At 39.2% G+C, this 13030-nt stretch overlaps 1 protein-coding gene across 1 annotated transcript in view; it reads right to left on the bottom strand.

The window, feature by feature from the left end:
- Positions 1–6031, bottom strand: part of LOC310939461 (protocadherin-15-like) — a gene marked incomplete at its 3' end in the record, with an annotated part of 234158 nt that extends 228127 nt beyond the window's left edge. Inside the window, exon 1 of the mRNA XM_083904226.1 lies at positions 5908–6031. Within this exon, the coding sequence (XP_083760352.1) occupies positions 5908–6028 (121 nt within the window). The 5' untranslated portion in view covers positions 6029–6031. The remainder of the gene's footprint in view (positions 1–5907) is intronic.
- Positions 6032–13030: the final 6999 nt, after the last annotated feature.

Raw genomic sequence — 13030 nt, 5'->3', positions numbered from 1 at the left:
AAGTAGTGTTGACACCCTGCCAGCAGTTTAGGAAACACGGCTTTATAGGTGTGATTGAAAGCAGTTGGATGGGGCCACGAGGACAATAGAGGTGACAGATGGTCCCAGTGAGATCTGAATGGAGGGGATGTACCTTTGCTGACAACGGATTTCTCTAATAATGCATATGTGCACATTACAGACATACTTCGTGTACATATGCTCACCTTCTGCTGCAGCAGAGACTTACACTACACTCAGACATTCTCCTTGGGCTGCAGCTGCCGTCAGCTAAATGCCAACCAGATAAATCTCAAGGACTAAGAGTTAAATGGAATATTAAAATTCAGAGAAATCGACCAAAAAAGAGAGTATTGTGTAGAGCTTTCACGTCATGATTTTTTTTTTTTATCTTGTCGTTTTCACATTATATACCACTGCTCTATTTCCGCACCAATAACTGCTACTGTTGTCAAATGAAATGGCAAAAATTCTTCTTTCATCCTGAGGTGAGAGAAGACAAACTGTGCTTGATGAGGATCAAACCACTGGTGATAAAACCCTAACCTTCACCATTTACATAGCAGTTTAGGCCGCCAATTTGTTGAATAGATATGTGACAATATATCTGTAAATAAAAATTCAACTTCAGTTATGTATATCAATCTCTACATTAGTCCTGCATCAGGTCTTTTTTTAACTTATGTGATAAGTGTTATATTCAGGCTGAAAATATGGATCCCAAATGGGTTTGCCATGGTTTCCATCGTGGCCCCAGCTGTGTTTGCTCACTTACTACCTTTTCCATGCTGGGTAGTAGGTGCTCTAAGAGAGGGCTTGAGCTTGAAGTGGGAAAATTATGCAGGTCCCATGCGGTTTCTGTAATATGAGCCCTATTTGGGAAGCCCTTGTGGGAAATCATGGGTGGGCCCATCGTGGAAACTATGGACGAACCCAAATGAAACCCTTGTGTGGTTAAATCCACTGTATCTTACTGTAAGTAGTTTGTTTCTCCTGGACACATTATACATGTAAATGCTTGTGCAGTATTGTTAAGATTACACAAGTATTTTATCGTGATCATATCCTGTTTGAATTTTCACTGCACTTTTTAAATGCGCATTGCACTTTCTCCCGAGGGCGTTTATGCTCCTTATGTGGGAAAATTGTCGGAAAAGCATTTAGTTTTAGTCTTCATTTATACCCAGCTGCTCCGATGAGCTCTTTCAGCAGTTGTGGTTCGACTAAAAGCCTCAAATGCATCAGGAGAAAAATGTCTGTCCACAGGCATCTTCCCACTCCTTTTACCTCTTCTTGTCAGTAGGAAAGCAGTGTAAACTCACATCAATCCATCATGTACGCTACCACTGTGACATTTGCATTATAGTGAAGTTAACAATTATATAAAAGCATATTTTCACACTGAGCAGTATAGTTTATTGGCAGTATGCCATGTATCATGGTGTAGTTATGTTTTTTTTCTGGTGTTGCACTTTGTAGATGGTCCCTGTGGTCACTGCCCGACTGCAAATTGAGATCAATGTAGTTTCTCCTGCTCAGAAGAAGACTCGTTTTTATTTAAAAAAAAAAAAAAAAAAATATGTTGTAGCTTGTTGTCTAAATCACTATGATCCAGATACTAATTAATATTCAATGGCCACAAAAAATAGTTATTTTTTCATCCCCATGTCACGTCTTAAGCCCAATTTATACTCCTGCGTAAAGTGCTCTGCGTAGGCTACGCAGAGTCCTCTGCGTCGACGCAGAACCTGTTGTAGAGTCTCTGCGTCGTCTCCGGCTGCACGGAATATTTTTTAAGTGTCCGTCACTCCGTCAAGGGACAACGGAGACGGCAAGAGCTGCGATCGGTCCTCAGGACAGGCCGAGCGAAGCTGCTCTGTGCCGGCTCACAGTGAGCACAGAGCGTCCACAGAGGCAGAACACCGCCGACTTCGTCGCTGCCGAACTATAAATACGTCATATCTTAACACACACAGCACATGTTTAGACTCTAAATGGCCAATTTCTCGCCTCAAATTATCTTAAAACTGCGTTCCGGGACACAGGAAAGTGACAAACGGCCACTGTTTCAACAACAACAGTCTTTCTCCCTCGGACGCCATTGCTCACTGTAGCCAAAAGCACAACAACCTTGCGCAGCGACCCCTACTGATCGGGCGGGAAATTGCATCGCCTATCCGTCAGAAGTATAAAGGCTCGAGTGGTCTACGTGGTGACGCAGACGGAGAAGTATAATGTGGCCTTAAGGCTTTGTAAATGTGTGATGCCAAGCAGAAAAGGCCATAGCTGCAGGAGGGAAAATAAAGCACTTACTTGGAAGTGAACTCAAAAGGTAAAGGGTCTTCAAAAACATACACGAGGAAGAGCAAGGCAATCCTTAATCCATATTACCAGACGTGTGAGAGAAGAGTAGACGAGAACAAACATACAAACTGGCACAACACAGTGAGAGCCAGAGTGAAGACAAACCAGAGGGGGCGGAGCCTAACGAGACACAGGTGACACTAATCAAGGTGGTGCAGGTAATCAAAATCAGAGGGAGACCAGGCAAAGACAGGAAGTAAAGTGCAAGGTGTCATGGGGGGAAACTACAATGTAAAACAAGAACAATAACAAGAAAACAGACAGACCGGAGACAACCACAAAATAAATCCAAATGCCCTATGTATGAGGATATAAGTAATATAAGTAAAATGTCCTCAACTTGTGCTGATAGTCTTTGGTTGGATGACTGTGAACATTCCAGCTGTGCTTTAGTAAAGGAAGCTACATCATAGTAGACTGTATTGCCAGGTCTGGGAACAAAGGTAGATATGTATTTATTTATTTATTTAGAAATTGAGTGAAAAAGATTATTTGTTTTGATCTTTCATTTATTGTGTCTGTTTTTATTTATTTTTTGTTGTCATTTTATTATTTTTTAATTTTCTTTTTATTCACTTTATTTAAAATTCAGTTTATTTAAAAGTGACAATGTACATTAAATCAACATTTCAATTTAAACTTAAAATGTAAAATGTGTCAGAGTTAGCAAAAGTAGTAAAGTTACATATGTGTAGTCCCACACAGGCTAAATACATTTTCCAAAAGTACAGTGGGAGAATCTGTGTGATGTAATCAAATATCACAAATATTCTTTGTGATTCCATGCGTGGATAATTTTAATCCATCTATCATTTAAGTTTGGATATACAAGTTGGGCAGCTGGTGTTTTTTTTTTTTTAGTATACAACAATGGTGATAACTGATGGGTGTCTTGTAAACCCATGAAGGTTAGGCACTTATGTGCCCGACAGCCAAATCAAATTGCATAATATACTGTAGCAATATCAATAATAGTAAAACAGGGCAATGTGTCTTTTTGGCCAGAGGTTTTTAAATTAACTCTCTCATCATCATCATCATCATCATCATCCTCTTCCTCACATACAAGCATATTTATCACTAATGCCAAATAAGGAAAAAAACACATCCTGCCTGTTCCTTTAACAGACATGTTTGGTTACAGGACTTATGTTAATGGTTCTGGATTTGAGATAGAGATAATTGGCAATGGGTTTGAAAAAAAAAGTGGACCAAGTTCTCTCACAGAATGAGCCGACTAAAGACATTTTACTCTTTAATGAGTTGCAATAAGACTGTGATGGTGTACAGTTGAGCTGGCATTCGTCTGCTTTGCCAGAGCAGTGTTGCAATTAATGTCTGCACCAAATCCCAAGCTAATACATCCATATTGCAGTGTGGGCCAGAGAAGTGGACAGACTAAAATCTATTGCTCCAGCCACGGCGCTAATGTGCCTATAAATAAGAGACACTATGCATCTTGCTAGCATTTGCAGCTTGCAGTCTGAGACTGACACAAGGGAATGTTCATGATATTGCAGATAATTAAAAAAAAAAAAGACTACAGGGAATTGTGTAATGGAAGGTTAAACGGGAGAATCAGGAATCAGGAAATCAGGAAAATGTTCATGACACTGCAGCCGACTGGGATTTGCGTCCTACCTACAACAAGCCTGATGTCATGAAAGTGACGTGTGCAGTTCTCAAAATAAGATCAATCTTTGTTCACCTCACAAAGAACAATTATGAAGACTAAAAATGTAAGAAAGGTTTCAAACAGCAATGACCATGAGCAGTATCATCTGAGAATCAAACTCATGGTCTAACGCCAAGGGTGTCGACTGTACTCATTATCCCACAAACATGGATGGACAGCGCTTCATTACATGGATTAACACCATTGCGCCTCCACTGTCCACATCAAGATCAGATTGCTATACAATCATGGTCCATCCCCTCATTTACGTCAAACTCCCCCTCTTCTTCTGCAAAGATTTCTAACAGCAGACTACAGTGTCACATCATGTGGGGCGCTACATCGAAAACAACACGAGCCACATGTGAAGTCACGCTGTTGTGTGGACTCCTCTTTGCTTTTTGAAGCAGGGGAAGAAGTTGTTTCCTTCTTTCACGTTAGCTGTACTCATAACCAACTTGGAATGATCTGCCTTTGTACATAAGACAGGCCTCGTCCTTGTAAAAATCACCTCTTCTCTTTGGCCTTTGACACGTTTCATTTTTATTGTATGGCTGCTATTTCTTCTTGTGTTTTTTATGATCTTTAAATTATTTTCTATTTCTATTATGTGTTATTTTATTGTATTTAATTTTTAACATTTTACTTGTTATATTTTTTATTTACTATGTACAGCACTTTGGTCCACTTTTGTTTGTTTAAAGTGCTTGACAAATCAAGTTGGATTGGATTGGATGTTTCCTCTCACTTAGTTGTTGTGGGTCAAGCGGAGACGCAGAGATTGGTTGCATTTACACTTCCGTTCAATGTGATCATACAGCATCTCCGACCCCCTCCCGAAGTGGTTTGACAGATTGGATAACACTCCGCCCACAATGTGTCTAACTTACAAGTGGTCAGGTGCTATCCAATTGTAATCCAATAACAGAAAATGCATATTAATGCAAGGTGTTAAGGGGGCCATAGTGATGTTGATCAAACTAATGTTTAAATATGCTATTCTCCCACGGACTGCAATGATTTACATGAGGACAGAATTAAAGATATGTGAAGATTCAGTTTTTACGTATACAGTTCGGAAATTTTAAACACTCCGATGCAAGAATTGTGATGTAAATATATATTTGCAGCACCATTTAGTGTATAATATGAGTTTGGCATTGATTGTCTGATACGTGGGGGATAAGTTTCATTTTTTTTTTTTTTTTTTTCAGTTTTCTGATAAAAAAAACACTGTACTGGACTTGTTTCTACAAATTTTTCTTCACTACCCTGCCCAAATTTTGCTGCAAATTGCCCTTTTTTTGGCACATGATGAATGATTAGTTGAGTTTTCAAACTTTCCAAACTAAAACTTTTCGATGCTTTGATGTACAATTAAAAAAGAAAACCGTTTTCTCAATTGGTAACACCTTAATTCATTCAGTTCAATCAAACTTAAGTAAGCAATTTCTATCCAAACAAGTCGATTTTTTTCCCGTGTAGTTTTATGATTAAGACTGTGATACCTGATCTCCACTTAAACTATATTTAAATCAGTATTCACTCAGATAAAATTACTCAGTAGTACACACAGGTTTTTAATCAACTTCGGCTATTTTGCAATTTCTTTTTTTATCTGCTTAATTTCTGCTTAAAAGTTACCACATCGTTTCCAGGGCCGCTTCCATAGCTGTTAGCCTTGCAGTAATAGATACAAATATATTTTAATTGATGCACAGTGTTGGTGTTTTTTTTTTCTTCCTCCAACTTGTTATGTTTCTGATTCGTTCGTGTGATACACCACCATAGGTCAGAAGAACCACATGTAACCTTTGAAGTGGGTTAACCCAATTTTAAATCATAGTGTGAAAGAGGTTGCTTTTTACCTTCTGTGTCTTGTCCAAGGCAGGATGACAGTAGGAGCAGATAAAGGACTCCTGTTACCATTGTACGAGTCCATTTGACACGGCCCCACGACAGTGGCCTTGTCAAGTGCGTTCTAACCATTTTCACCACGCTGCTTCACCAAACATCCAGCTGCAGAGACAGGGGAGACAACGTAAAACACAGGTCAGCAACAATCACTCCCACTTTAAGTGCACAGGACAATAAAAAGCAGCACAGAAACAGCTGGTGTGCTCGATAGGCCCTGATAACCAATGGCGGGGGATAAAAGCATTACAAGTACTTCCTTTCCAGGCTGTGCCACTTGTACAGTGGCTTTTTGCGAACAGCGCTGTAGAAGCACATATGTGAAGAGAAAACTACTGCAGTCATATGGAGTTTGATGAAGCTGAACTGTGTGGATTGTGTGCCCGCCCCCATCCCTATACAAAAGTAAGCTTTGAATGAAAAGATGCTTCTCACACTGACAGTACACTCCTTTACATCCCTAAGGCGAAATGCTCTCACAATCTATTGCCCAGATGGCATTTAATATTCATTTTGTGGTCGCACTTCACTGCCGCAATGTCGCCATCGAAGATCTTTGATCAATCTTTGTGTCTGAACATCAAAGTAAATGATTGTTTCACAACGGCAGGGAGTGCCACCACAGTGGGAAATATAGAAACCATGCAGATGATGATAGAGAAGGAAATGTTTTTTTTTTTTTTTTTTTTTTAATATTATGCAATGTGAAATGCCAGTGGTATCAATTGAAGTTAAAAATGTTTAGGTAATGTATTGCACTTTCTGAACAGTGTAGTGTTATAATACAGGAAGTATTGCTAAAATGATGATGTATGGTATCTCATACAGAACACATGTACAGCTTAGCTTTGTGATACATTAAACTGCGGATGGCTGCTTTTTCTCCCTTCCAATACTCATTTTTTAAACATCGCTGCACTGCTGGAAGTTGGAGAACATCAATGATCCACAGCGTGAAAAGTGTCTATTTATGTAAATAGCAATTAACTGAAACAGTATATTTTGGATTATGATAGGCCGGTTCACCCTGTGGGGGTTGAAATAAAGGACTGTGTCCAAGTTTATGGATTAAATAAAGAAGTTGTTTTACGTTGAGATATATTAGTAAATACAATGGATATTTTTTTCTCCCATGGAATAGGGCAACATATCAACATTGGACAACTGTTTCAAAGTTAGCTGGAATACTCACAAGTCAGCATAAATGTAGAAGAGAGGTAAATAATGTGTAATAGATTTTCTATTGAAATCAGCAATATAGTAATGCAATTTTCTTCTGCTCTACAAGTACAGTAGTACAGTACAATATCACATTAAGTACTGTAGTCACATGTATGTACTCAATATGTTTTACTGGACGTATAACATTAAGAGAGAGGGAGCAAAATACAATTGAGGGACAGAGCCCCCTTGTGACCTTGTGACGATTTTCCTTGTGTCCCTGCTGACAGCCGGGACACAATCGACTCAATTCCTATTGAAAACGTTTGTGGTAATGTTGAGGCCCAAACAAGCAAAAGGCAAGATAACAGTCTCAAGGCGAGATGAAACAAACAAATCTTTTTTTTTTTTTAAAGATTTTTTAATAGGTATTGACTTAAACAGACACAGGTTTTGTCAAAAGAGCCTTTTTGTTCAGTCGAAAAAAATCAGTTTTTCCTTGTGTCCCCTGTGACAATCATGTTTTCAGTGAGAGTGAGCCTCCGTTTATGAAATGGTTCTCTGCACAGAAGGCATGCCACACAGTCAAAAATAGGCGTACAAGACCAGAACATTTCTGTATCTGTAAGTTCACTTTGGAGAAAGTTCCCCCTCTAGTACAATATTGTGCTTGGAGATGCCAGACATGCACATTGTGAGATGTACATCAGAAAGGCTGCAAAGAGCTAATCAAAGAAGTAAAAGATGAAACAGAAAATGTTTCTTAGATAAATGATTGACCATACACTGCAGATTGTGTATGTGCATCTTTGCAATTTTCCCCTACAAATTAGCTTTTTTCTTCATGCAAACGAACATCAACATGTTTCATAGCCTTCCAGTGGGTATATTTGTGTACCGTAGTATTGTAAAAAGACACATAATGTCTTTCAGGAGACTAAACTGTACACAAACTTGTACATTTTGATAAGGTGCAAAAAATGGACTTTGAAAAAAGTATGCTCCCAGCGATTAGCATTTGTACCCTTTTAAGTGCTCATCTGAATTTCTACTTTTGAGTGTGCACTGCTGACTGTCAGAACAAATATAACTACACATATAACAAAAAAATAAACTGGACCTACCTTCATTTAATCATAGCATGACTCATTCAGTATAAAGTTTAAAAAAAAAAGAAGTCAAGAACATAGTAGTATAGCAACCTCAGCTTTAGCAGGCATAGATCTCACACACAAAAATGTTCATGTTGTTACTGAAAAAAAAAAACGTAAATTCTACAAAAGGAGATTCTCTCCTGCCCTTGTACTTCAGCTGCGACTAAACTCAGCTGGGCTTATTTAGAAAGAACAACATTAGCTGCTTCCCCTCATGCAAAATCTGCCATTTAATTAGAGCTGATTTATGAAGTTCCCATGGTGGAAATTACTGTGACAGAGTCAGATTACTGTTGCCGTACCCTCTGAACGGAGACAGATTTGGCTGACAGCACAAATGTAATTGTCATATTCTACCAAATCCCAGAGGCAAGATCCCACAGTCACGACAGCCTGGACAGACCCGGAGCTTCAGTTGAAGGACACTTTAGACTCGCAATGCAACTGTGCTGCTTTTAACCTTCCGTAATTGGGGTTTAATGTATTAAACTTGGTGATTCGATCTATCCATAATGGCGTGCAGGTGTGGTGGACTGTGATGGAGATGTAACAGGGTGTCAGTGAGAGCACTACAGTGGAGACTGATAACCGCTCAGCTGACAACATAGAGATATTAAGTGTCAAAAAAGAAGCAGATGGTGATTTTTTTTTTCCTGTATCGCTTTTTTTTTTTTTTTTTATGACCCACCAGGGACACATAGTGTTTATGAATTCAAAAACCATCCGAGCCCCTAATGTCATGCCTGCAATGTTGATGAGATGTAATTCTAGTACATTTTTAACAAGGTCCCTGGTTGACTAATCGCTGGTACTCCCTGATACTAATGAAACTAATGGGCACGATTAAAATGACATATACGAAAAAAATTGTGATTTTCATCACTTAGCCTCAAGATGTCAAGATATCCTCGACATGAAGCATCTCACTTTCAGTGAATTGTAAAGGATTTATTCAACTAACCTTGGGTGTCCTGGTCAATAATAACCAGCATAGAAAATGAATGGGGAAAAATTATTCAATTATGTTCGTCCAAGAGATGGAAAACATTCCCATACACACATATGGTAAATGGTCTGTAATTATATGGCACTTTTCTAGTCTTGATGACCACTCAAAGCTGCATTACACTACAGTTTTGCCATTCACCCATTCACACCCATTCACTCACACTTTCATACAGCGCATCTATGTGCAGCACATTCTTCTATTACTCATCTGTCACTTGCCGAAGGACACATCAGCATGTAGAACCCACAACCTTCTGGTTGAAGGACAAGTCACTCTACCACTGAGCTACTATACTCATCACCCTCATTTGCACAACTGGCTTAATGTAAGAGCAGTGAACCTTATCCTGACCTTTAACAATTATCCCCTTCGGAACAATAAATAAACTTACTAACTAACGAACTAAATGTAGTCATTTACACTATTGTCCTCATAAGGTGATTGTGTAAACAGATTTAGGTCCCACAACACTTTGTATTGTGTCTCTTTAAAAAAAGTTGAGTCGTACGAAACATTATGACAAATATGGATTGTCAAAACGTCAGGGTCAATCACACAAGACATGATTATTGGTTGTAGCCAATCACAGCTCGCTTTAGGAGAGTGGCCGCCAATTTTTGCAACCATTCATAAAAGGTAACTTTCCCACTAAAAAATGAATGCACTGTAGCCTATATTGTTTTATTTGTCACTGGTTTTGATAACTTTCCGTCCATCCATCCATCCAACGTCTACTGCTTTATCCTCCTCATGAGTGTCGTGGGGTCTGCTGGTGTCAATCCCAGCTGACATAAGGCGAAAGGCGGGGTCAAACCCTGGACAGGTTGCCAGGCCATCACAGGACCACATAGAGACAAACAACCATTGTCTCATACACTCACACTTTTGGAAAATTTGTGTCCAATTGGAAGGAAAAAGGAGAAAACCCACACACATAGGGAGAACATGCAAACTTCACTCAGAAAGGCCAGGATCTGGACATGAATCAGCAAACCTCTTGCTGTGAGTGTTCAAGCCTAAATGGAGGGAAATAATGTCAAAATATCCATCCATCCATCCATCCATTATCTACCGCTTTATCCTCCACCAGAGGGTCGCGGGGGGTGCTGTGCCTATCTCAGCTGCCATTGGGCGATAGGCGGGGTACACCCTGGACAGTTCGCCAGTCCGTCGCAGGGCCACATATAGAGACAAACAACCATTCACTCACACTCTCACACCTACGGTCAATTTAGAGTGACCAATTCACCTAATCCCCATATCGCATGTTTTTGGACTGTGGGAGGAAGCCGGAGAACCCGGAGAAAACCCACGCACACACGGGGAGAACATGCAAACTCCTTGCAGAAAGGCAAAGGCAAGAGTGCTAACCACTACACCAACCGTGGGCCCTGTCAAAATATCAATTATTATAAAAATATCTTCATGGGGGAGAAAAATTTATTAGTGCTCCTGCCAAATCAACGTGAGAGACTTTAAATGACGACTCTACACCAAACATAACTTTATCAGAGGTAAATTCTCCTCTCCAAGAGAACAGTAAGCAGCTGCAGCACATGAGAGCTACTGAGAGTGATGCACAGTGGCGTGAACACAACATTTGGAAGGACAAGGACCCCCAACACCACTACCCCACGCACCCCATCCCCATGTGCAACGGCACTGGTAATGCAGGTTCACAGTGTGTTGAGCTAAGAGGAGAAGCTAGCGACATTAAATGTGATGACCCTGATGAATTTCATCTCTTCTGCGGGGTTCCACAGTTTGGAGGATTGACCTCAAGATGAATTCAAGAAACCTTGTAGATTTCCTCATTTCTGCAAACACGAATGCACTCCACAAACTAAATGCTTGCTGCTGCTGCTGCTACCACCTTGTGGTAATGGATGAACCACAATTGGGTAGACATTGGCGCGTACACGCATATTTTTTTTGGTTACAGTCACTGACACAAAACTTTTGTGACAAAACAAACAATTGAATAATTGATTATCCATGCCCAATTGTGATCAAAATGATAAATCATACATACTGTCCAACTGCCAAAAGAACTACATACAACCAAATATGACTGTATTTTTTATACTTTTTCATAATGTCTACCGCTGTTCATGAGACATTCCTCAACCTTTTCATGAAATCTCAAGGAACATTAACTTGTCTTGGTTGGAAAAAACAGCTTATTCATAACTGCAGGAATATTAAGAGTCAAAATTGTGCCCACTACATGAAAAACTTTAAACTGATGTACAGAACATAACCTATTACACTTTGCATTGATGTTTGCTGACACTGACCAATAAGGTAGTTTACTTTCTTAAGGGTTTTCCATTTTAGACTATACACCTCCCTTTATTACACAATCGCATTGAAAGCTGCCCACTAACATCAGATATTTGCCTTCAAATCATAGATAAACATTTGTGTAGCACTACAGAATATTCAGAGTTTCTTCTAAATTAAAACTACTGTCTATTTGGACATTAAACTTATTATGACAATGGGAAATATGAAGAGGATCCCTGATTAAAAGCTTGCCTCATTAAACTGGACTTCGCTGCTCCTTTTTCTATTATACCGTCATAAACCACACAGCACTCAGCAGTTTGACTCAACTGATTCCCATTATTAATTATGCACCAATCATAGAGGAGAAGATAAAGATTTGTAGGATAGATCATAGAGTCATTAGGAGAAAATTGAGGGGATGAAAACAAGGCTGCTAGTAATTATAAGGTAATGTTCTGACAATGTTGCTCTGCATGGCATTGCTTCTGTTTCTCATTGTATTGGCTGTCTTTTTCTAGCTGCACAATCTGTTTTTTTTTTCTTTTTTTTCTACCAGATATTTCATTAAACACTATATCTACAACTCAGGTTTGCTTAAAATATGTCATAAATTATGTAAAATATTGAGAATGGGTAGAATATTCAGCCACACATTGGTTTGTGAAAACTCATCTAGCAGCCTAAAATGTCAGCACCATATATTGTTTGTTTGTTTGAAACATAAAATAAATAAAAAATATATCTCTGCAACAATGTTTGTATTGGATTGTATAACATATAAAGAAAGAGTTTACTAAGTATAAGTCAAGTGAGAAATAGGCAAATTTTGTTACAGTATTCGATAGGTCGCCTTCTGATGGCTGTTCAAGAGAATACAGGTTACAGAAACGTACAAATCAATCTAACCAGAGAATATCTCCAGGTACTCTAGTTTTTAATGGCTATAATTAAAGTGTTTTAGTCCGAACACAACTGCATCAGTAGGGATGGGTACTGAACTTGGTACTTTCAGTTGTGCTGATGAACTTGGTACCGATTTTGGTACCCAAAGCTAATTGAAGAGTCGTGAGCTCAGAGCAAGAGCGGAGCAAAAATGTCACAGCTGCTTCCTTAAATGCACACAGAGCTAGGGGACAATGATCAGTCGGAAGCAAAATAGACTACATGTTGAAATTAAAGGTCACATAGAGTTGTCCTGTTGCACATAAATGTTAGTTATGGAGGTCTACTTACATATATTAACTTGTTTTTATGGTCAAAAACCTCCTAGTTGCTGTAAACGAGCCGATTGAAATCCTCTTTTCTGACCGTGTTCTTCAGCTGCGATGTTTCAGAGTGAACTTTCACCCCCAGAAGACAGAGTCTTGTGATTGGCCAATACTATTCAGCACACCAGCTCTCAGAAGCGTAGCTCCCCCCTCTGGAACGGTGGAAGCACTGCTCCTCATTATCAAAACATTGTTT

The sequence above is a fragment of the Microchirus variegatus genome, assembly GCF_963457635.1.
Source record: "Microchirus variegatus genome assembly, chromosome: 17".
Lineage (NCBI taxonomy): Eukaryota > Metazoa > Chordata > Actinopteri > Pleuronectiformes > Soleidae > Microchirus > Microchirus variegatus.
This window is presented reverse-complemented; position numbering and strand designations above follow the sequence as displayed.